This window comes from Panthera pardus, unplaced genomic scaffold (assembly GCF_024362965.1).
Source record: "Panthera pardus isolate Hobbes unplaced genomic scaffold, ASM2436296v1 HiC_scaffold_13, whole genome shotgun sequence".
Taxonomy (NCBI): domain Eukaryota; kingdom Metazoa; phylum Chordata; class Mammalia; order Carnivora; family Felidae; genus Panthera; species Panthera pardus.
The window spans coordinates 86,542,738-86,568,248 of NW_026526688.1; the positions used below are offsets into that span (position 1 = coordinate 86,542,738).

Below are 25,511 nucleotides of genomic sequence, written 5' to 3' on the forward strand. Positions count from 1 at the left end.
ATCACCTACTATGTCCCTAGCGTTTACCAGGGTACAGAATTGTATGATAGCCTCTGCTCTGAAGTATTTAATGACCTTTAGGAATGAAAGCAAGTGACAGTTAAACAGGAAGCACAGCTGGCTTCTCTCCTGGAAGGAGGCAGAAGGGAACAGTAAATAAAGAAAAGTGGGGAGAAAGTGGTGATGGGGGAGGGAATAGAATTCAGTTGATTTTTTTTTTCACTTTTCCTTCTAATGCCATAAAAAGTGGTGGTGTAGGATTCTTAGAAAGGCAGTGTCCAGAAGTCCTTTTTTTATCTGTTTGAAAATGCAGGGGCACCTGGGTGGCTCAGTGGGTCGGTTAAGCATCTGACTTCAGGTCATGATCTCACAGTTCATGGGTTCAAGCCCCACGTCAGGCTCCCTGTCAGTCAGCACAGAACCTGGAGCCTGCTTTTCAGATCCTCTGTCCCCATGGCTCTCTGCTCTTCCCCCACTCACACTCTCTCTCTTTCCCTCTCAAAAGTAAATATTTAAAAAAAGAAACTGCAGACAACTCTCTTTACTCATGTACACTAAATTAATTCTTAAATACATCTGAACTAAAGATTTTTTTAATGGACCAGAAATCCAAAATGCCACATAGAGAAGTGAAATGGTATGAATAGTGAGTAAAACCATCTTGCCACTGTTCCTCATCACATTTGGTATCAGCCCAAACTAACACTTATTGTTACATTTCCTTTAAATGTTTGTAACTAATATTACAAATACAACGTATGTTCTTCTTCAAAAACAAGCCAAGAGAGAGTGTCAGTAACTTGTCACCATTGCAAAGTGCAGCTTGGTCTCTGACTCCCTAAATCAGGCTTTCTGTGCTTCTCTGCATGTAACCTCTCGCCGTTTATTTGTACGGGGTTGGATGGGAAAGTAAGTATGCGTCAGGTTTTTCTCTGAGTTCTTAAGCTGTTACATTAGTGCTATCCACGAACGGAGTGCACAAGAAAAAGTTCTTGAAGTCGTGCCGTGTGGATAAATACTATATATAATATTTTCTGGCTTTTGGCTTCTCCCATCAGGATGGAGGCAGCCTTGTGGGAGAAGTAAATGAAGACGGGGAGATGACAGGCGAGAAGATAGCGTATGTGTACCCTGACGAGAGGACCGCACTTTATGGAAAATTCATCGATGGAGAGATGATAGAGGGAAAGCTGGCTACCCTTATGTCCACTGAAGAAGGAAGGCCTCACTTTGAACTGATGCCTGGAAGTAAGTTGGATCTGCTTCAGAAGTGTGCTCTAATTCCAAAGCAGGTTGTTAGGGCATAATTGAGAGAAGTTAATTTCCTTGTCTAGTCCACTTTAATCATGCATTAGTCAGCTTTGCTGCATAACAAACACCTTAACATCTCAAATACAGGTGACAAGCTGTACTCCAGCTGGTCTGGGGTGGGCTGGGCTGGGCATGGCTGGACTTGAGGCTTCTTATTGTATTGTGTCTTACTGGTCTTAATTCTGGGGCCATCTGAAGGGATGTTGGTGGCCTGGGTCAAGATTTTCTCAAGTGAGTCACAAGAAGTCAGAGCATGAGCAGACACCTATGCTGCCTCTGAAAGCTTGGCTTGGAATTGACATAATTTCACCCACTTTTCATTGGTCAAATTAAATCACATAGTCAAGCCAAATATCAATGAGACGGGGAAATACACACCATGCATTTCAGTAGCAGATGCTAAAAGTCACATGACAAGAATATAGCTATATAATAATACAGGGAAGAATTGAAGAAATGACGGCAGTAATTCCATGAATTTCAAAAGATTAGTATATCTCAGAAAAAACTGAAATACAGTTCAATGATATTAAAGAATCAAATTAGGTAGATCTCCAGGTTGTACAGATTGTAAAGCTGATTCAGCCCGAGCTCTGATTAGAAAGGATAAATGCATAGTGGCATCTTCACAGGACACATACTGGACACATGAGTGAGCCCAGTGGAATCATATTAGAAAAAAATCCTATTTCTTTTTATTTTATTTTATTTTATTTTTATTTTCATTTTTTTTTTTATTTGTTTGCTTATTATTTTTTTTTTTTTTTGAGAGAGAGAGCTTGAGCAGGGGAGGGGCAGAGAGAGAGAGAGACAGAGAGAGAGACAGAGAATCCTAAGCAGGCTCCACACCCATTGCAGAGCCCTAGGCAGGGTTCCATCTCGCAACTGTGAGATCATGACCTGAGCCAGAATCAAGAGTCGGGTGTTTAACTGACTGAGCCACCCACGCGCCCCCCATTTCCATATAGAAGTATAATATAGCATACTAAATATTTTTTTCTGCGTATAAAATTATTTATTGTAGAAAGTCTGGGGGAAAAAGACAAAAAAAGAAGCTGTTTATATTGGTCTGATTCCTTGAAAACAATATATGCATGTATTTCCAATCTAAATTAGGTTCTAAGAATAAAAAAGTAAAAAAGATAATAAATCTAGGCACTCATATTCCTAAATAATATTTAGCTATTTGTGATTTGAAGGAGAATCTCCAAAGGAGAATGTCCAAAAATGGGAAATCTAGCATTTATAACTTGAGTTGTTTTAAATGTCTCAGTTTTTATTTTTTTTAAGTTAAAAAATTGAGGCAGCTTAAATGTGATGTGGGATTCTGGGTTGGATCCTGGAAGAGAAAGAGGGCATTAGTGGAAAAACTGGTGAAATCTGAATAAAGTCTGAAGTTTAGTTAATAGTAATGTAGCTATGTTGGTTTCTTCATTTTGACAATCATACCATGCAACATAAAAAGTTAACATTATGAGATGGGCGCCTGGGTGGCTCAGTGGATTCAGTGACTGACTCTTGATTTTGGCTCAGGTCATGATCTCACGGTTCGTGAGTTCGAGCCCAAGTCAGGCTCTGCTCTGATGGAGTGGAGCCTGCTTGGAATTCTGTTTTTCTCCCCTCTCTTTGCCTCTCTCTCTCTCTCTCTCAAAATAAATACATAAACATTAAAAAAGAAGAAGCAGAAGAAGTTAACATTGGGAGAAACCATGAGGGATATCGGGGAATCTCTGTACTGCAACTTTTCTGTAAATTTTCAATCATCCCCAAATGAAGTTGTTTTCATTTTAAGTGAAACAGTAATCTTTGCACTTCAAATTCTCATATCTGTGCTCTTCACATGTGTTCTGAAAGGAGACAGTGCCACAGTCTTTAGAAATGAAGGGACCTGGGCCAGGGGAGGATCCCCAAATGGTGATGCCAATTTTAAAACTTCACAAGCGGCAGCGTGTTTTAGTGGCAAGAGCCTTGAACTTTGGAGTCACCTCATTTAAGTTTCAGCTTCAGCATTTGCCACAGTGTGGTCTCGGGCAAGTTCTTTATCCCTTCGGAAATTGTTTCTTCATTATAAAAGACAGGTGCTGGCAGCGACTGTAAAAACACCATAATGAAAGTTATTGTTATTATTACCTTCTTCTTAGTATAAGTAAGAAACAGATTTTGGGAAGTGAGGGTAATAGTTCTCAAAGGGTATTTTTTTTTTTTAGAACTCCTGGTTGTAAATGATGAACACCCTTTTCATTATAAGGCCACAGTAAAGGTCGGGAGGAGGGGCATAACTGGTGAGATTCTGGCAGGCCTGTTAATTTAAGGATACATTGAGCAATTTGGGTTTCACAAAGGTCAAGAAGAATGGCTGCTTTGGGTGACTGACAGGACACGGTCTTCAGTGTTCTGCACCTCTCCCCACCGCACTCCCCCAGCCCCTCTCGTTACTGTCAGTGAGCTGCAGACTAACCTACAGATGAGGTCTGACAGGGCCCTGCTGCCATCTGGTCCACCATGGGGAGGAGGAAAACGTAATGCAAACACCTCACACAAAGTACTCCCAACCTGCCCCCCGCCGACCTCTCCCACCACACCCTTTCTCTTTATGCTTTTGCAACCACAAACTGCTTCTATTTTTATTTACTTAGAGCACATGTCAGAGAGGGGCAGAGGGAGAGAGAGAGAATCTTAAGCAAGCCCGGTGCCCAGAGCGGGGCTCAATTCCACGACCCGGGGATCATGACCTGAGCTGAAATCAATAGTTAGCCACTCAACTGACTGAGCCACCCAGGCGCTCCCCATAAATTGCTTCTAGTTCTCCACTTACCATGCGCTGATTTCTTCGTTATGCCTCAGGCGGGATTTTCTTCTTGCCTTGTCTCTTCATCTCTTGACAAAGGAACTCCTTTCTCTGTTAATTCCCATTCTGTCTTTAAGGCTTGGCTCACCTCGTAGAATTAGTGACTGTCAAGTGAATGAATGAATTCTGGTCAAAGGGCATAGTATAAACTATAGAGGAGAGGAGTAAAACTAAAGATTGTGCTCCGTTTGCCTGGAGCAGATCTAGGAAAAACAGGAAGGGACATTAAGCTGGAAAAGACAGCATCGGCTCCTTGAAGAGCAGCTGGAGGTGTTTCTCCTCTTTGCACCTGCACGGTCCCTAACACAGTGCTTTACATGTAGTTGGCACTCTGTACGTTTGGGATGAAAGGTTTAGTCTAAAGAAGGAAGGTGGAGGTTCATAGATTTTCTGTGCAATACAACATGTATGTCACAGAAAAGTTTGGTTGAATTGTGTGGGTTGTTTCTTTTTTAAACTAACTTCCTTTAATGGATTGTGCGTTGGTCCATTACCAGTTTGCTCCCAGATGCAATTCTTGTCCACATGTCCTGCTTTCATTGCAGGGGGCTTCTGCCACTGGCAGGCCACGTTTCCTAGGGTCATGTGCATTGGCTTCTCTCTGGGTTTGGCCATCGGGAGGCACTAGCCAAGGGCATGGAGAGGAAAGGAATCAGGGAGAAGATCTCTCTGTGTCCAGCAGTGTCTCCAGCAGTGGCCTGTCTCCTGATTCCATCTCCCAACAGGAAGGTCCCGCATCAGTCCAACTCTAGAACCCCAGGCACACCCTCTCCGCCTTTGTCCCTCTGGCTTAGGGCTGTATGGCTTCCAGCTCTTGCCAGTTTCTGGGCTCCTTACCTGCCCGTTTGGCTTCTTAGTTCTTCCGTGCTCTGTATGACCAATTCCCTGAGTGAAATTCTCTCTTTGAAATACTCAAATGGTCTGTTTCCTAGCTAGACCTTGACTGATCCTGATTGCTTTTTAACTTTTAGTTTGAGACATTGATTTTGGATTTTGTGATTGTACAAAACAAAACAAAACTGAAAGAGGACCTGGTAACCACTGGTAACCACCGAGGAATTGCTTAATGGGACTATTTGTGATGTCTTAGTGCCTAAAAGAATTTACTTTACAGGACTAAGCCCATCGGTTCTGAAATGTGCTTCTTTACTTACTGTGCAGTAGAGCCTCGGATGTCTTCAGTGTGCTCTGGGAAGGCTCTCTGAGGCTGGTCCTTTGCGGAGAGCCAGTGTTAAATCTAGGACAGTTGTGTACCTTAGTTTCTGGAATAAATTACTGACTTGCTTCTGAACAACCTTAATAGAAATAAGATGACTGTGTTTTTGCTTTATCAAAAGCAGTTCTGTTCTTAATTCTGGTGAGGCTGAATGTTTATTTTTAGTGAAGGAGACAATTGCCAGGGCTGGGTGGTTGGAGTCTACAGACTGTGTCTACTAGGAAGAAAACCACGAGAAAATTTTGAAACCATCACTCAACCTGATCTGCCCAGAAGATCTCAGAATTTCATGACAAAGCATTTTCTTGATTAAAAATTTTAATTGCACAAGCATTTTTTAAACCATTTGAATAAAGACAATTCAAAAGCAAAAATGGGATTTTAAGAAATACATACGATGGCTGTTCATTAAGACCTAAAAATGCAACTCAAAAGCAAATCTAAAAACCATTCATTTATATTGGAGAATTTGGAGGTGCCTGGGTGACTCAGTTGGTTAAGTATTCAACTTCAGCTCAGGTCATGATCTCACAGTTTGGGGGTTTGAGCCCCCTGTCGGGCTCTGTGGTGACGGTATGGAGCCTGCTTGGGATTCTGTCTCTCTCTCTCTCTCTGTGCCCCTCCCGTGCTTGCTCGCTCTCTCGCTCTCTCAAAATAAATAAATTTAAAAAAATCTTTTTACTTATATTGAAGAATTTATTCCAGGTACTATGACTTTTATATATACATACACACACACACACACACACACACACACACACATATACGTATATGTAAGTATACATATATGTGTGTGAGTGTATATATATATATACACATGTGTGTGTGTGTGTGTGTATATATATATGTATGTATATAATTTATCTTCAAATTGGTTTTCATACAACATCCAGTGCCTTCCTCCGTGCCCATCACCCACTTTCCCCTCTCCCCCATCCCCCATCAACCCTCAGTTTGTTCTCAGTATTTAAGAGTCTCTTACGGTTTGCCCCCTTTTCTGTAACTTTTTTCCCCCTTCCCCTCCCGCATGGTCTTCTGTTAAGTTTCTCAGGATCCACATATGAGTGAAAACATAGGGTATCTGTCTTTCTCTGCCTGACTTATCTCACTTAGCATAATACCCTCCAGTTCCATCCACGTTGCTACAAATGGCCAGATTTCATTCTTTCTCATTGCCAAGTAGTATTCCATTGTATATATAAACCACATCTTTATCTGTTTGTCAGTTGGTGGACATTTAGGCTCTTTCCATAATTTGGCTATTGTTGAGAGTGCTGCTATAAACATTGGGGTACAAGTGCCCCTATGCATCAGCACTCCTGTATCCCTTGGGTAAATTCCTAGCAGTGCTATTGCTGGGTCATAGGGTAGGTCTATTTTTAATTTTTTGAGGAACCTCCACACTGTTTTCCAGAGCAGCTGCACCGGTTTGCATTCCCACCAACAGTGCAAGAGGGTTCCCGTTTCTCCACATCCTCTCCACCAGGTGCTATAACTTGAATAACACTTTTCATTATTTAACTCATTCTGTCCCATGAATACAGAGAGACACTGTAAAAGTTCTTCCCTAACTCTGTAATCCCTGGATTGAGATTTTCGTTTGCTTTTCAGGTTCGGTGTACCACTTTGATAAATCGACTTCATCTTGCATTTCTACCAATGCTCTTCTTCCAGATCCATATGAATCAGAGAGGTAATTTTTTTTCCTTGTGGTTTTAATAGCCCTGTTTATAGGAGGTTAAATAGCCCTAGTGGTGGGAACTAATCCTTCTTTGTGGCTCTCTGAAAAAAAGTTCATATATTGTGATGAAGAGTGTTTTTATGCTCATATAGACTCTGTCCCTGTGAGAGAGTTTCTCCACCCATAAAGCACAGAACAGCCATGTGTCAGTCCCAGAATGCAACTTCTACATATAGACAGCTGTCGGGCTAGGCAGCCAGCTATGCCCTACCCAGTTGTCCCCTTTTTGAGGGCCCTGGTGCAATGAAAGCCACATGCCGGCCTCTAGAGCATTTCACCTTCTTTAAAGCTCTGTCTAGCCAAGGCAGGAACCAGAATGCCTCCTTTACTTAGCATAGCTGAGGGGATCTGGAACACAAGACAATTTCTTTATTCACTAAGGGAGAACAGGCATGAAAGAAAGACAATATAAGAAGCACAAAGACATTCCAGCTTATAAATGACAAGCTTCCGATTCTATAAGCTCATTCCCCAAGTGTCAAGTCCCATTCCATTTCATCTTCTCTAAACTCCAGTGCTCAGTTCTTGGTATGACTTTCTCTGGTACTCTCCCCGAGATGCTTGTCTCCTAGCAGCTGGCCTGCTCCTGAGTAAGAGTGCCATCTGCAGTTGGCCTTCTCTTTGCCTCACTCTTTTGTTAGCCTGGCTTACAAAGCATGACTCCCATTCACTTTTTGTTCTGGTCCCATCTGAAAAATGGGCCACTTCCTTGGTTTAACTGACAGGGCTCCCACCACAATGTCACAATGAATGAAAGGCCTCTTTCTTGATACAAAGCTGTGGTCCATTTACAAAGGGAAGGGTTTGGTCTCTTGTCTCTTGCCTACCGGAAACACAAAAGCGCGATAATCATATGTATCCATCTTTTTTGTTACTTTCGTTGTGATGATGCTGTATAATGATACCCTCAAAACCTAACAGTGGTTTATGAATGCAGAAATGTTATGTTACACTCATGATTCTGTAAGTTAGCTGAGGTTCAGCCACTTTTGACCAGGCTCAACTTGGCTCAGCTGGATGAGGCTGGACTTCAGATTTCAAGTTGGGTTCAGGTCGGTTTCACATGTCTGTATTCCAAGATGCAGGCTGAAGGAGCAGTGTCCTCCTGAGGCATCTTCTTCCGGTGGAGATGAATGGAAATTGCAGAAAACTGACAGAAATTTGCCATCCTCTTAACACCTGGGCCCTGGCATGCAGTCCTCTTGCCCATGTTCCAGTAGCAAAGTAGAGCATACGGCCAAGCCCAGCATGGTCCCGGCAGGGGTACATGGTCTACCCACCGTGAAGGAGGCACCGCAAGGTCACATGGCAAAGTAGCAGGATGTATAATTCTACCACAGAGAAGGAGTAAAGTTGGAAGCAATAATTTAGTCCTCTAGTGCATAAAATAAGCGTAAGACCCATGGAACAAAAATTAAAGATGAGCATTTCCACCAGAGTCATTAGATCACAGCACCCAAAGAGCTGGAATAGTTAGTTGTTCATGGGGCATGCACTCTCTTATTCAGTCCAGTTCAATAATGATGAGTGAGTGCTGTTTTCCTGTAAACCAGGGATTGGCAAACTTTTTCTGTAAAGAGCCATATTGTAAATATTTAAGCTTTCTGGGTCCCTACTGCAACTACTCAGTTCTGCCTTTGTAACGCTAAAGCAACAAGAGACAGCAAATAGGCGTGGCCACGTTCCATAAAACTGTATTTCCAAGAGTGGGCAGCTGCCAGATTTGACCCTTGGGCCATAGTTAGTGGACATGTTATAAACCCTTTTGTTGGGAAGTGCATATTGAATATGTTTTACTAACTGTCAGTGTTTCAAGTGAAAGATTCATCTTGGGGCTTAATTAAAACAGCCTTTCTTCCTATTTAGCCCTGACAAATGGGCATAGCTTGAATTACTTTGGAAATGTTTACTTGTCCAGGAAGACAGTGAAAACACTCATTAACTAAAAACATAATTTCTTTTTAAAAAAAAAACCTCTTATCAAATGTTGAGTTGCTTTATGAATACAGTGAAGCCTTGAACAACACAGGGGTTGGGGCACCTCCCCTCTCCCCCACTGCACACAGCTGAAAATCCACATATAATTTTTGATTCCCCAAAAACTTCACTACTAATAGCCTACTGTTGATAGGAAGCCTTACCAATAACATAAACAGTTGATTAACACATATTTTGTATGTTATACGTATTATATACTGTATTCTTAATAAATATTAGTATTTCTTACTATTTACTTACTATTACTTACTTAGTATTTCTCTAGTAAGCTAGAGAAAACAAAATGTTATGAAGAGGGTGCCTGGGTGGCTCAGTCAGTTACGTGACCAACTTCAGCTCAGGTCATGATCTCAGCTCATGGTTCGAGCCCCGCATCAGGCTCTGTGCTGACAGCTCAGAGCCTGGAGCCTGCTTCAGATTCTGTGTTTCCTCTCTCTGCCCCTCCCGTGCTCATACTCTGTCTCTCTCTCTCTCTCTCTCTCTCTCCCAAAAATAAATACATTAAAAAAAAAAAAAAAAAAGAAAGAAAGAAAATGTTATTAAGAAAGTCATGGGGCGCCTGGGTGGCGCAGTCGGTGAAGCGTCCGACTTCAGCCAGGTCACGATCTCGCGGTCCGTGAGTTCGAGCCCCGCGTCAGGCTCTGGACTGATGGCTTGGAGCCTGGAGCCTGTTTCCGATTCTGTGTCTCCCTCTCTCTCTGCCCCTCCCCCGTTCATGCTCTGTCTCTCTCTGTCCCCAAAATAAATAAAAAACGTTGAAAAAAAAATTAAAAAAAAAAAAAAAAAGAAAGAAAGTCATAAAGGGGCACTCCTGGCTGGCTCAGTTGGTAGAGCGTGCAACTCTTGATCTCAAGGTTGTGAGTTTGAACCCCATGTTGGGTGGAGAAATTACTTAAAAATAAAACCTTAAAAAAAGAAAAGAAAAGAAAAGAAAAAATCATGAGGAAGAGAAAAGACATTTGTGGTACTGTACTGTAAAAATCCCACATATAGGGGCACCTGGGTGGTTCAATCAGTTAAGCATCTGACTTTGGCTCAGGTCATGATCTCACGGTTCATGAGTTCTAGCCCTGCATCAGGCCCTGTGCTGACAGCTCAGAGCCTGGAGCCTGCTTCGGATTCTGTGTCTCCCTCTCACTCTGCCCCTCCCCTGTTCGTGCTCTGTCTCTCTCTGTCTCAAAAATAAATAAAAACATTAAAAAAAAATTCCACATATAAATGGGCCTGCATAGTTTACACCCATGGATCAACTGTATATAATATTCCCCATATTTGAGAGTGTATTTTAAACAACACTCTTTTTTTTTTAAGTTTTATTTATTTATTTTGAGAGAGAGTGCGTGAGCAGGGGAGGGGCAAAGAGACAGAATCCCAAGCAGCCTCCACACTGTCAGCACAGAGCCCGATGTGGGACTTGAGCCCTCAAACTGTGAGATCATGACATAAGCTGAAACCAAGAGTCAGATGCTTAACTGACTGAACCACCAAGGCACCCCCTAGACATCATTCTTAAAAGGTACGTAAGTAGCAGTTCCTCAATTTCTAATGCCAAATGTTAGGGCTTAACTTTCCTTCCTTCCTTCCTTCCTTCCTTCCTTCCTTCCTTCCTTCCTTCCTTCTTTCCTTCCTTCCTTCCTTCCTTCCTTCCTTCCTTCCTTTCCTTCTTTCCTCACTGGATTACTATGAACTGATGTTTTGGGTTCAGTAGCCATACTATGTTGATGGTTGATATAAAAAGTAACATATCAAACTGAAAGAACCATCATTTGACTGTTTTTCCTATTTAGGGTTTATGTTGCTGAATCTCTCATTTCCAGTGCTGGAGAAGGACTGTTTTCAAAGATAGCAGTGGGACCTAATACTGTTATGTCTTTTTATAATGGAGTTCGAATTACACACCAAGAGGTGAGTGGGGTAGAAGCGGAGAATCAACTTGATTGGCTAAAGGGCTTTGTTTCAAACACTCTTAATTTTCCTGTTAGCCCCTTTAGTATTCCCTAGAAATATGAAAGAACAGTCTTTTTTGGTAAAACTGGTGGGATATACTGTCTCATAGCAATCTTTGGACTGCTGTAGCAAAAATACCATTCACAGCATGGCCTATAAACAACAAAAATTTATTTCTCACAGTTCTGGAGGCTGGAAGTCCAAGGTCAAGGTATTGACAGATTTGGTGTCTGGTCGGTCCACTTCCTGGTTCATGAATGGCCCTCTTGTCATCGCAGACTCACATGGCGGGAGGGACAGGGGATCTCTCTGGGGTCTCTTTTAAGTTTCACAGCTATTTTATAAAAAGTGGGATATTGCCGTGAATGAGACAGCAATTGCTTTGCACTGTGCTACACCCAGCATCTGAAAAATTGAGATCCAACTGGACTCTGTTAGTAATTATTATGATCTTGCACAGGGCACTGTATAGGCAGGCCCCCTCCTGTTTGTGCAAAAGTCACACAGTAGCCTGCATCCAGCCAGGAAGTGTTCTACTGCCAAAAAAAAACCCAAAAAAACCCCAAAAAGAAAACAAAAACAAACAAAAAAAACGAAAACAAAAAGTTAAAGAATAATCATCTCTTGCCTTTAAAATACAACTTTGATATATTTTCCAGAATTCATGTGTGTTTTTGCTTCTGTTTCTTCGCTTCACAATGAACTTCCTTACATGTCTGCCTAAGGGCAGAAAGTCGATGCTTTAGCCTGGCTTGTCATCTCCATCTGGTCTCACTTGCATTAAGCGTGTAGGACTTGGGCTTGCTGGTTCTATTGCTCATTCGTGTCTTCACTTTTTTACTTCCTGCCGTGGACTGCTATGGGGGAAATGCCATGAAATCATCAAGTGTTTGCACTTTCTTTTTTTAATTTTTTTTTTTAATGTTTATTTTTGAGACCGAGAGAGACAGAGCATGAATGGGGGAGGGTCAGAGAGAGGGAGACACAGAATCTGAAACAGGCTCCAGGCTCTGAGCCATCAGCCCAGAGCCCGACGCGGGGCTCGAACTCACGGACCGCGAGATCGTGACCTGAGCTGAAGTCGGACGCTCAACCGACTGAGCCACCCAGGCGCCCCATTTTTTTTTTTAATTTTTTTTTTTAACGCTTATTTATTTTTGAGACAGAGACAGAGCATGAATGGGGGAGGGTCAGAGAGAGGGAGACACAGAATCTGAAACAGGCTCCAGGCTCTGAGCCATCAGAAGTGTTTGCACTTTCAAAGCCGTCGTACCGACAAGGATGGCTTTGCACTCAAACTGAGCCGTGGCCGGGCACGCGGTATCCCCTGGTCATAGCCAGACTTCTGTGTCTGACGATCCAGGAAATTCAGCATATGAAAGGTGGCTCAGGATAGTGACACGCTACTTATTTATTCTAACCTTAGATAACAGAAAACAAAACTGAAGCCCAGAGAGGGTAAGCCATTTGCCCAAGGTCACAAATACAGTAACCGTCAGAGTTCAAGCAGAATTTCAAACAGCAGAATCTGGCTCCAGGCGAAACTCACTGTGCTGTACTGTATAAATGGATAGGCACCCTCCTTCCTGAAATTTAGATTCTATTGGGGAGATAAGAAAAATACACAACTGACAGCAACCTAAGGTAGATGGTATCTCAGTATCACATGACAGGGCTGGAATATTAAGACCCGTGAAGATTTTTTTTCACGTTCATCACTGCTATATTCCCTGCACCTAGGACAGTACCTGGCATATGGTAGGCACTCAGTAAACAGTTGTTGAATAAATATCAGGTACAAATAATAGCCCAGTTGTAATTTAGGGGCAGGAGAGAAAGTACACCTCTGAGAGTCAATAGTTCTATATAAAAATGTGATCGTAGGGGCACCTGTGTGGCTCAGTCGGGGAAGCATCCGACTCTTTGATTTTGGCTCCAGTCACAATCTTATGGTTCATGAGATCAAGATCTGCACTGGGCTCCATGCTGACAGTGCAGAGTCTGCTTGGGGTTCTTTCTCTCTCTCCCTCTCTCTGCCCCTCCCCCCCACCTCAAAAATAAATAAATAAACTTAAAAAAAAAAGTGATCCTATTTACTCTCAAAAAACTGTTCGGCTGGCATCACCAGATCCTGGGCTGTGGCTTGGGGTGGGGAAGTGGCTTGGAGAAGGGAAGCCTATTAGTGAATGAGCCCTAATGTAGGTAAGAAAGCACACTGGTAGCTGGGAACTCTGCTGGTCACATTGGTCACCCGCTTGTAACAAAGGTGAAGGACTCTCCTGAAACACAGTTTTGCATTCTCAAGTTCTGGTTCCACTCGATGTTCTTACTTTTGTTTTTCTTTTGCCTCATCTCCTTCACAGTAGGGGTCCAAGGGATTTGGAGGTTGATCAGAGAAACAGATAAGACCACAGGAGGCAGTAGCACACAGGTTTTCTTGACACTGGGCAGTGCTTAGACAGGGCGGCAAGAGACGGGATGTGCTCCCAGCATGAAAAGGTCCAGAAGCTTGTGCACGAAGGCCACAAACAGAGCAGGAGGAAGGCAGGGAACTCCCAGGAAAGAGAGGGGCAGAGAGGGGGCTTATGTGTCTAGGTGACCTGGGGTACGGTGAGGGGTCTCTGGGCCAGAGACCTCCAAAGGACAGAGGCCGTCTGGGGGCTTTATGGTGCTGGAATTATCTAATCTACTGATGGCAGATGTGGGGTCAGGTGTCCCCAGGAAAGCAGGCCCTGAATGGCTAAAACTCTGCTTTGTTTGGGCCCTTTAAAAAACAATTGGATGTGTAATGGGGCTCCTGGGTATCTCAGTCCGTTGAGTGTCCGACTTCGGCTCAGGTCATGATCTCTCAGTCTGTGAGTTCGAGCCCCACATCAGGCTCTGTGCTGCCAGCTCAGAGCCTGGAGCCTGCTTCAGATTCTGTCTCTCCCTCTCTCTCTGCCCCACACCCCCACTCACACTCTGTCTGTCTCTCTCTCTTTCAAAAATAAATAAACTTAAAAAAAAAACAATTAGATGTGTAAAAATTTGAGTTTGGTGCTGGAAGGCTTTTGAAGTAACAAGTCTTAGCCTGCAGTGAAGAAATAAACAACCTAGGGACATCTGGTTATATTTTTGTGTGTCTTTTAAGGGACTTCAAATCCTTTTTTTCATAGAAGATAAAGAAAAATTAATACATTGTAAGTTGAGCTGCCTGGTGCTGCCCATAAATGGCTTTCGCACCATCAGTTTGCAGACAGATGCCTTAGGTTCTTTTCACGTATATAACACTCAAACCATGAAACATAAGGATAAATGAGTTAATATTGCTGATGTTCTTTGAGATTTAGGGAGAATGGCTATCTCTAATGTTTGCTTTCTTGTTTTCTACAGGTTGACAGCAGAGACTGGGCCCTTAATGGGAATACCCTCTCCCTCGATGAAGAAACGGTCATTGATGTGCCTGAGCCCTACAACCATGTATCCAAGTACTGTGCCTCCTTGGGACACAAGGCAAATCACTCCTTCACTCCAAACTGCATCTACGACATGTGAGTATGACACCGAGCTTCCAGGGCAGATCTAGGTCCTATCCGCCAGGGCCCTGAGACTGAGGAGGGCATGTAACAGGTGTCATCCTGCCCCACAGAAGGCCGCTCCCTCCAAGTACCCTCCCAGGACCCTCCCAGTTATGACCTGAAACTCAGAATCTAACTAGCTCCTCCTCTGGCCTTAGTAGGCCAAGAAATGGAAAAGTGCTTGGAAGGGTAGAAATGTTACAGAAATACTGTACTTTGTGTGCGCTGTTTTGTTGATGCTTTTTTGTCCTTACGTTGTCTCATTCTGGAAAAGTAAGGGTGGTGTTATACTTGAAATACTAGAAAAATTAAAATTGTTCTGCACAGTGGAGATTAGTGAACTCTTTTAGGTGTGAAAGGAAGGAGGAAAATAAAACGCTAGAGCTTAGGGCACAAGGTCTCGGTGTTGGAAAAGACCCCTGAAATCAGAGTCCGCATTATTTGACAATACAGAGGAAAGAAATACTGTCACATGCTACAATGTGGATGAGCCTTGAAAACATCATGCTAAGTGCAAGAAGCTAGTCACATAAGGCCCATAGTGTATGATTCCATTGGTATGAATTGTCCACCACAGCAGAATTCATGGTGACAGAATATAGATCAGTGGTTGCCCAGGGCCGGGGGGAGTGGAGGGAAATGAGGTTAATGGCGCATGAGCATGGGGTCTCTTTTGAGGGTGGTGCAAGGTACTAAAATTAGACAGTGGTGATGGTTGCACGACTGAAACCCACTGAACTGTATACCTCAAATGGGTGAATTATGAGGTATATAAATTGCATCTCAACAAAGCTCTTATTTTAAAAAGCCAAATAATCCTACCTCTCAGAGTTTGAGCCTCCACTTCCACCTGCTCGTAGAACCTTTTCTTGTAAACCTCCATCGACGGGGAGCCGCCCTTGAGGGCAGCTATCTGGACAAACTGAAGATTTTATGAAACTAGCTTTTGGGCTCTGATGATTAGAATGTTGTTTCCGTGCATACTAAGTGGGTTTCCTGGAACAGCCAGCCCTTGGCCCTAATCATTTCCCTTTCTCGTGCACCATGCCAGTCTCTCTTCCCCGTAGCAGCCCTACAAATATTTTAGAAGTTTTCCTATACCCCTTGAATGTCCTCCTCCCAAAGTGAAGCGTCTCTGACTATTCCTTGAAGGGTATAGTTGGGATTCCTTGTACCATCATCATTGATCTCCTTAGCTCAGTTGGAGAATGCCAGATCCTCCTGGGGGCCAGGCAGCTGCGTGCAACCTTTTCTGCTCAGTTAGAGCCTGCGGTCCCTCAGTGTATTGCTTGTTAACAGAAGCAGGATTAGATCCTGTGCATTTAATCTGTGGGAAAATTGCCAGGATTTGAATGTCCCTCCTTGCATCCCTGAGATGGCTCGAAAATTGTTCTGGCAGGGACTTGCTCCCCTTGGCACCCAGAAACAAGTACTGAAGCTACAACTGCTGTTTAAAGGGCAGGTAGAAATGGCAAAGGACATGTGTCATGTAAAATGAAACTGACACTGTTATTAACTCCAAGGCTTTCGTGGCCAGTGTGAGTTAGGCCAAAGCATCGTTCCAAGCTGCACACAGCTTACCAACAATCGTTTAAAGCAGTGGTAACTAGCGATAATAAATGCTACTAAGACTGCTCTTTCAAAACAAATTAGTTCTGTGATTTCATTGCAAGGACATGATTTTTCTCCCCAAAAGGAAGAGAGCACAGGAGACAAGGGAGGGAACCATTTGTGCAGAATCAAGTCCCTGTACTCTTCAGGGTTATTTTCTTTGAGTCCAATGTGAAATATTAGTTGTTTGGGGTAATGGGAAGACTACCTGAATAATAATATATCATAATATAAAATTCAGAGACATGGGGCACCTGGGTGGCTCAGTTGGTTAAGCTTCTGACTTCAGTTCAGGTCACGATCTCACCCTTCGTGAGTTCAAGCCCCGCGTTGGGCTGTGTGCTGACAGGTCAGAGCCTGGAGTCTGCTTCAGATTCTGTGTTTCTCTCTCTGTCCCTCCCTCCCTCACTCTCTCTCTCTCTCTCTCTCTCTCTTTGTCTCTCAAAACTAAACACTTAAAAAAAAATTCAGATACCAATTCACGGCATTCATTTGTCTGTAAAATCGTTGGTATTATTATGCACACTTTGACATAAACAAAACAATATCCCCATAAGCTGTAGTCTGATACAAAATGCCAAATGGACTACTTTCCTGGTTGTAAATATAGGTAACATGTCACCAAGGGGCCAAACCACTCGGTGCAGAGGTTTGCTTTGACCAGTAATCGTGCTGCTGGTGTTTTCTGAGCACTTTAGGCTGGTGCTGTGCAAACAGCTTCTCCTGAATTACCTCATTTAGTCCTCCCCAGTACCTCTGTGGGGCAACTTCCGTTACTGTCCCCTCACTCATGGACAGGAAACTCGGACCTCTTAGTCCAAGTGGCTAAGTGTCCTTAATTGTTGTGCCTTAGTGCTTGCCTTGGAGAATCAGCACCTGAAATTGAGTTTTTTTCAGGGTGTCCATTTTCTACTCTTTGAAAATAACAGTAACAAGTAGGAAAATGAAAATAGAAGAGGGTTGTAACAGAAGTCTTAGGCTTCTCCCAGACTTTCTCAGTGCACAAGAAGATTAGCTTGAGCTCCATTTCAGGGGTATTATTATTTTTTTTAATTTTTTAACCTTTATTTTTGAGACAGAGAGAGACAGAGCATGAACGGGGGAGGGTCAGAGAGAGAGGGAGACACAGAATCTGAAGCAAGCTCCAGGCTCTGAGCTCTCAGCACAGAGCCTGACGTGGGGCTTGAACTCACAAACCCCGAGATCATGACCTGAGCCAAAGTCGGACGCTTAACCGACTGAGCCACCCAGGCACCCCAGGGGTCTTATTTTTTTCATGAAATGTTTTAATTTAGAGACAAAGAGTTGTGATTTTCATAAGGAATTCCTGAGTTCCCGGGGCAGGGATGGATGTCTGTAATGGGGCACAGTGTGAGAATTCTGTGCGCGTGCACATGCTCACACAATGCACATGTAGTTAGCTGAGTCCTCTGTGCCAAGTATTGTGTGAGATGTTTTATATATGTGATCCTATTTTGTCACGATGACAACTCTTATAGGATTAGGATTACTAGTATTACCATGAATTTGCAGGTAAGGAAAGTGAGATTCAGAGATACGGAAGTAAGCTCTCTGAGAGGGGGCAGTAATAACGTGTCGAACCAGGACTCATACCAGAGTCTTCTGACCCTGAGTCAAGAGTGCTTTAGGGGCGCCTAGGTGGCGCAGTCGGTTAAGCGTCCGACTTCAGCCAGGTCACGATCTCACGGTCCGTGAGTTCGAGCCCCGCGTCAGGCTCTGGGCTGATGGCTCAGAGCCTGGAGCCTGTTTCCGATTCTGTGTCTCCCTCTCTCTCTGTCCCTCCCCCGTTCATGCTCTGTCTCTCTCTGTCCCAAAAATAAAATAAAAAAAAAAAATAAATTAAAAAAAAAAAAAAAAAAAAAAAGAGTGCTTTCCAGGAAAGATGACACCCACGTGGGGTGAACATAGAGACCCCTGGGAGTGAGGGTGAGGTTGTTCCTTTGTCCACCACGTAAAAGATGTCCCTAAACCACAGACACACTCCTTTCCTCACCACCAATAGAGGGAACTAGCCAAGTACTTCCTATCATGGTGCATGTGTCAATCTAACTTAGGGTCTGGAAACTTCTCCTTTGGTGTCTCAATGTCCTTTGCTCAAAATGTGACTATAAACGAATGAGATTTATTTGACCAATACATATAGAAATAAAGCAAATTTCTTTTTGGCCATGCCTTACATATATGTATATATCCATTTGGGGTTTCGGAAGCCGTTAGGTGAGCTAAGTCTGTTACTTACTTATCTCCTATTCTCCCGAAGGTGTTATGGGAGTGAACCGGGTTGGGAGCCTTTGGTAGAGGAACGTAGCCATAGCGTTAGCCCTGCCTCAGGTTCTGAGACACCCACAGCTGCTCCCTTCACAAGATGCTTCACAGGGAAATATTTAAAAGGCAGGTTGGGAGAGAGGTCTAGGCTTCCCTCTTGGAAAGAAATCTTCATCTACTTTTATGCTAGAAAACAACACTTCCTCTGTCTGTATAGGTGGAATACAGAGTTTTTTGCTTTTAAAAGTCCGGAGGGCTCTTCCTTACAGCTCCCAAAGCATCCTGGTAAAGCCTTGCCCACAAGGTACAGCCGGCTCATCGCCTGCTACGGGCCACATGAGCCAAAATGCCGACCGGCTGCTCTGGATCCAGTTTCTCATTAAGGACAGATTTTTGTGGTTGACCATGATTGTTGGTTTATAAATACAGAGTGCCATATATGCTCAAAAAGATAGAACAGAGATTTTTAAACTTGAGCGTGCACATGAATCACCTGGAATTGTTGTTAAAATGCAGATTCCAGATCAGGTCTGGGTGGGGCTGAGATTCTCCACGTCTAGCTGCTCGCAGGTGAGAAGCTGATGCTGGCCGATACGTGGGCCACACTTGAGGACCTACCAGTGGTGCCCGGGGAAGAGCTCGTGGGGGATTCCTACCCCCACCCCCACCCGCACCCAGGCTTTGCTTCTAACCTCCTGGTCTGGCCCAGGAATGACTGTGTGCATCTTGGTGTCTAGGTTTGTCCACCCCCGCTTTGGGCCCATCAAATGCATTCGCACACTCCGAGCCGTGGAGGCTGATGAGGAACTCACCGTGGCCTACGGCTATGACCACAGTCCCCCGGGGAAGAGTGGGCCTGAAGCCCCTGAGTGGTACCAGGTGGAGCTAAAGGCCTTCCAGGCCACCCAGCAGAAGTGAAAGGCTCAGCCCTGGGCTTCAGAGACCTGGAATAGAAACTTGGATCTATGCACTACGTTTTCCGACAACGGGACAACCAGGGACTGCTCATGCTGTGACATCACATCCTCTCACGCTGCGTTAGCAACGACTTTCTCGCATACTAACTAGGCTTGACTGTATTACTCATACCAGATTTAAAATTAGCTAGCCTTGCAACAACGTCCTACTGAGAGGTATTGTCGAACACTTGACACAGCATGATGTTCTTGGGTGGTTCAAGTCTAAATCTGTACCACACTCAGAGATGCCAAATGATTAGACTGAAAAAGGGAAAGGGGGCTTTTCAGTCATTTTTAGCCAGTGGTTTTTCCATGATGTTTTTTCCTACGGCCAACACCAGGTGTGTTTTCACACTTGGTGTATGTGCCGTATGGAGGATAGAGAATTACTACATTTTTATTCTCTAAATGTAGTATAATTTGCCTTTTAACCTTTGATCTGTATCTTGCAATAGAATGGCTTTGTTTTTTTTTTTCCTAGCGAACAGAACCCCACTTTTTGAGTCATTTCACCCCTCAGTCTCATTCTCTATCTTAGCTATATCTTTTATAAGAGAAAACTTCCAAATGGATTTCGTGTCCGTGCCAGTGCGTAGGTCTCTCTGGCTCTTTCTATATCATTGTTTCATTATTATGTCCTAATATAAAGAACTGGCTCATAGGGCCAGGGTATTATTATAGAATTATTATTCTCGCATGTAAACAAAGATACCTTTGCTTTAAGATGTGAGAAGAGATGAGTTTACGTTGTTTGCGTTAAGTTATGGAAGAGTTGTAATATATACTTTAAGAAAGGAGAGAGGGAAATTAGTACTTCTAAGCAGTAACTGTGGCAATTTTGCAATATCTTTAATAGTACTAGTAATTTCTTCTCCTCGGGTACACTTTAAATGTACATAACATAGAGCAGTCTGGCTTGTGGCACAGTGCATTGAATTCAAAAGTCAAATAACAAACTAGAATTCTAACACAGAATTCAAAAGTTGATTTTTTTTTTAATTGCTACTGTTAAGAGAGACATACTGATCACTAGGTACAAATCTAAACCTTAATACTAAAACTCTTCATTATTGTAACTTCAAAGCACTTACCTGCTTCAAAGCATTGTGAATTAAGAGTAATACCTGTATAGTTTAAAAGCAATGATATCAATAGCATTTCAGCGATTTTGCGAGCCATGTATAACCACAAGTGCAGAAATAAGGAGAAAACCCCTGTTTTTTTAGTTTAGCTAGTTAGGTATGTAACGTATCTGGGATCGCTCTGAATGAATTCTGAGAGTTCTGGGCTTTTGCCAGCACCCTCACCACGTGCCCTAGCCATGTCTTGTTCAGATGCCTCCACAAGGCAGCTGGAAAGTTCTGGAGAGCAGCGGTGGTTCTGAAATGCAGCCGCTGGTGGTGGCACCTGTCACCTGAGCCGGTTTCGTCTCGAGAGCGAAAGCCTTCCAAGCCAGTGGGGGAGCTCTGGCTGAGCACGGATTGCTTGGTAGCAGCGAGAGGAGTAAATAAACAGGACAGAATTTGCTCCTTCTTGTCAGGTGCACGTTGTTCTTAGGAAGAAGTTAGCAAAAGTGCTCCATCCAGCGCTGTTCACAACTTTCAGTTCAGGCGGCCCCTGGACACAGGATTCAGCCCTCAGTGACAGAAGGGGCCCCTCCCTCCTTTGCAGGGCCCAGCATCCTGGAGCTCCCCCCCCCTCCCCCAGCAGTGCCAGGGCACGTGGCCAGCGCAAGGCGTGCATCCAGGTGACGGTGGTTTCAGGGAGGATGAGCTGAGTGTTCACATGTGAGAAGTGGTCAGGGCTGCCAGAAAGATCTCCCGCGAAAGGAACCAATAGGGTTTTTAGATGAAAACGCAGCAGGATAGGATAGCTTCTTCTCTGTAGAAAGAGACCATTCTGTAGACAGCGACAGAGGGACAGTCCCGGGACTTGTATTCTGACAGGTGCTTTAATTCAAATGCGTCCCAAAGTCAGTGACTGTCTTCAGGAGAAAGATGGCTCTACTTGGCCCTCGGCCAGTTGAGCTGTAGAGCCAGGTCAGCGAGCGAGGTCAGGATGGAGCCGGTCACACTTCCAACACAGCTGTGCCTCGAATGACGTCATTCCCGGGGACAATGTCATTCTTGCTGAGGCTGCAGTGGGGGGTGTAATCTCTGACCTGATGGGTTATTGGAACTACCCCACTCAAATGGAATCTTTTTTTCTTCCTTCCTTTCCTTTGATATAAGGCATTGAAGAGTTGTAAGGAGTACCAGCTAACCCATTTTTCAAATTAGATATGTAATGACAACCCTCAGTTTAAAACCCAGCAGTGTGTCTGTGACCTTCAGACAAATCGGGGGAAACAGTAAGTACACCCAAGCCTCTCTCTCTCTCTCTCTCTCTCTCTTGCTCTCTCTCGCTCTTTCTCACCTCCTCTCTTCGTGTGCCTTCTGGCTCTTCCTCCTGTTCTCCAGTCCCATGTCTTTCCACTTCCTCTCTTGTCTGTAGGAATCTTTGCTGTCCACGTCCAGCTGATCTCTCGCTCTTTTCCGTGCTCTACCTCCCTGTTCTGAGCGTCTCTCCTTTCTTGCGAGGCCCTCCGTGCGTACCTCTGGCCATTTACTCTGTCTCTGCCTGGCTTTGTCGCTCCTGCTCTCCCACAACCCCCCCCGCCAAACCCTACTCCCAAATGGAAGGCTTTGTCATGGACTGGAATCAGAGGGGGGTTGAGGTTCACTGTGTTCTGTAGGTAGGTAAAGAAGTCGTGGTGGTTTGAGGTACCATAAGGAATTAACGGGTGAGAAAGGAACGTGTTTGTTCCTTATTCGAGCCGAAGTGTGACAGGGAAAGCCTCGGGATGTATTTGTCTACTGAATCTTTACATCCACGGTGGAAGGAAACATGTCAGGAAGCAGCCAAATCTGGTAGTTTTGGTCGCATCATGACCACAGCAGAATTGTGGAAGATTCCATGCGGTGGGGAATAAAGAAATAACTTTGTGCTCTCCCAAAACACGCTGGCACCCGTGAGGGTGCGTCTGGAGGAGATTCACTCAGAGCCGTCTCGGTCCAACTCCTGCATGACTAGATCTTTCCTTAGCAGCTTTTCTATGACAAAATATTATCTTGTGTTAGAGTTAGGAATAGGAACTAATCTGTAGGAGTATGTCCCACATGGACATTTGAACGGACTAACAAGACAACGGTAAGGACGGAGTTTCTGACACAAAGGAACGATGACATTAAGAGGCAACAGGCAGGGAGGGCTTGAGTTTCATAGTACCTATTCTTATTTTAACCTGCTTCATCCCTGGTCTACCTGAGAAACAAAGAAGGAAGTTCGTTTTTCAAGACCTCTTTGAACCTGTCCGGGGCTGTAGTTAAATGTATTTGCCTTCTGCGGGTTCTTCACACTTGAAAAACTATTTCCTTATCACCAACAACCTGGAAAGGCCAACGTGGAAGCAAAAGTGTAACCATTTACAACATTTAATTGTAACTATTAAAATGGCAGTAACTGTAAACAGTGAATTCAAGGGTTGCCTTCTCAGTGAGACAGTATGTGGCACTTTATAGAAACTTTCCTTTAATATATAAAATTTTAAATCACTCACTACAAAGTGCATTTAAGATCTTCCAAGAAAGTATAGTTTTCTGTTTTGCCTTGTTTTGAAACAGTTGCCTCAAGTTTCTGTCTTAAGAGTAGTGATTTAGAATCCAGACATCTTTTTTTTTTTTAGAAAAACAAGCAAAACTATGTTGCAAGACTGATAGTTGTAATGTTTATTTGCCACAGATCAAAGGTTCACAAAATATATTAAATTTACATCTACTTGAGGTACCTTGATAGATTGTGTTTTCTTTGATCTTTCCCTTCAGGAATTTGGAGCCTTGTTGTCACTTTTTTTATTTTAAAACTACTAAATTTTAATAGTTTTATTTTGCCAAATGTGTGCAGACATATTCAAAGCAATGAAACTATTTCAAGCCATACAACCACAGGGGTGGAAACCCTTTTCACAAATTTTAATGTGTTTGTATGTAAATAGATGTTTGTATGAAATATTTTCACGGTAGAATGAATATATTTAAATGAAGTTGAATTATTCCAGTGCTATTTAAACAAATTACAAAATTTTTGGTGAGAATTACCTGAGTCTATTGAGATACAATGCAGGTCAATTTTGATTTTTAAAACTCAAAAGCCTACAAATAACTCTGACTCATGGCAACTGCCCTGTGTTGTTGCATCTGACGTGGAGAGAGCTTGTAGGCTTCCCCAGTGCCTCTGCCGCTTCCTGGTGTAAGTTAGGTGCTCATGGAGGTGTGTCCACCTTTAAGTGACATCACTCCAGGCCTTTGAGGGCCCGCGAGTGAATTAGAGGCATTAGAGACACTGGTGCAGTTATCCGGAGCACAATTTCTTTGCAGGGCAGCAGAATCAGAAGCCAGATGTGGCCGTGGGAACCTTAGAACTGGGTTTTCTGGCCACCATCAACCGCCACCCTTACTGCCTAGTCACACATGTCAGGGAGGCTGCCCTCAGTGGAGTTGGGGTTCAGACCCCAGGGTGGAACTTCACGGTTTTGCCAGCAGTCCCTGCCTCCTGGCCTCCGCCTCACTGGGAGGAAGGAGGAGGGAGCCGCTGGCAAGGGGCCCATTTCTCAGCACAGTCCATTTCCTGTCTCAGCTCTGGGAGACTATGCACGCAAGCACCAAACTTTCAACCAGAGAGAGACGTCCTCGGATAATGCAAATCCTTGCTTCCTCTGTCTGTGACTTTACACACTGTTGTTAGAAGTCGTTTTAATATCAAGACCAATCACATCTCTGGGACATACCTCCCAACTCTCCTGACTCTTACGTTACTAGAACAACTCCTTTGTAACGGCATTCAACTTGAGTGGGTTGTTTGTTTGTTTGTTTGTTTTCCCTCTGCTTCGGTCCTGGATATAAAGAAATGATAAACATGACAAATTTTCACTGTGTATACTAGCAATATGTACACACACGCCAATGTATCTTAACATAGTGACTTGGTTATATTTTGGGTTCCTATAATTAACTTCGATCCTTGCATTGGGAAACCACGGGGGTGTGTGATGTCTGCTTACTATAGAAGAAATCAGGTTCCTGGTCTGAGCTCCCTCTTTCAAAGGTTTCCTCTTGCGTTTTCTACGTTCTCCTTTTATCCTGAAATGCATTTATTAGGTTGTGAGGTATGTTTAAGGATTGGAACCTAGGGGTATGCTTTCAGCATTCATTGCAACCAAAAGTTAACCCCGTCACAGTTAACAAAAGATTGGTCTTTTGTGGAATTTGAACTAAATCTATGAGCCTTATTCAAGATCTATGATTCTATGATTTTTTTAAATTATGGGAAATTAATGAAAGATGTTTACATGAATAATGTTTGCCCTTACTGTGTTATGAATGAGTTTTTTTGTAGTGTGTCTGGGTGCATGTGCAAGAGAGTAGGAAAAATGTTTCTGAAACAAAACTTGACAAATATTTGTAATGAAAAGTAAATTTAAAGATTGCTATAATTGCGCTATAGAAACAATGCAAGTATTAAACAAAATATACAATCATCTGTCAGTGTCTTTCTTTGTCATTTAGGGCGGAAAGGCAGTAACATTTTTCTTATGACATGTCTATTGTATGTCGAAATTACTAAGCCAACTTTTACACTTTGAGTTATTTTAAAATGTGATTAGCCATTTGCCATTTTCAAAGCATTAGAGGAGAGGGGAGGAGGGGTATAAAATGGTTAGGAGCTTTGTATTTAGCACGACTCCACGTGTACCTATGAATCCAGAAGAATTATCAACCTCACACAAGAGGGTCTAGTTGATTACATAAAGGTTAAGGGTTTTGGCTATAAATGAAATGACCAGGGGAAATACCTGAAGGATGGGAAGCTTCGGCTCATGGTTTAAAGAAGATAATGGGAATTTTGTGAGATGTTGCGGTAGATTGTGGAGACCTTAGGACAGCTTTGAGCTGAGGAAACCGGCAACCCCTGACTCCTCCCCAGATCGCAGCTCGCATTC

General features: G+C 43.5%; 1 protein-coding gene across 3 annotated transcripts in view; it reads left to right on the forward strand.

Annotated features, from left to right (window-relative positions):
- Window positions 1–25,511, forward strand: part of SETD7 (SET domain containing 7, histone lysine methyltransferase) — a 69,527-nt gene that overhangs the window by 26,447 nt on the left and 17,569 nt on the right. For 2 of the 3 annotated variants that reach the window (XM_053901247.1, XM_053901248.1), the window contains exons 5-8: window positions 1,059–1,248; window positions 6,987–7,068; window positions 10,902–11,019; window positions 14,434–14,591. In XM_053901247.1, coding sequence (XP_053757222.1) covers window positions 1,059–1,248; window positions 6,987–7,068; window positions 10,902–11,019; window positions 14,434–14,591 — 548 coding nt within the window. Of the gene's footprint in view, window positions 1–1,058; window positions 1,249–6,986; window positions 7,069–10,901; window positions 11,020–14,433; window positions 14,592–19,252; window positions 25,050–25,511 lie in introns of those variants that run through there. The other variant, XM_053901245.1, reaches the window with a different exon arrangement.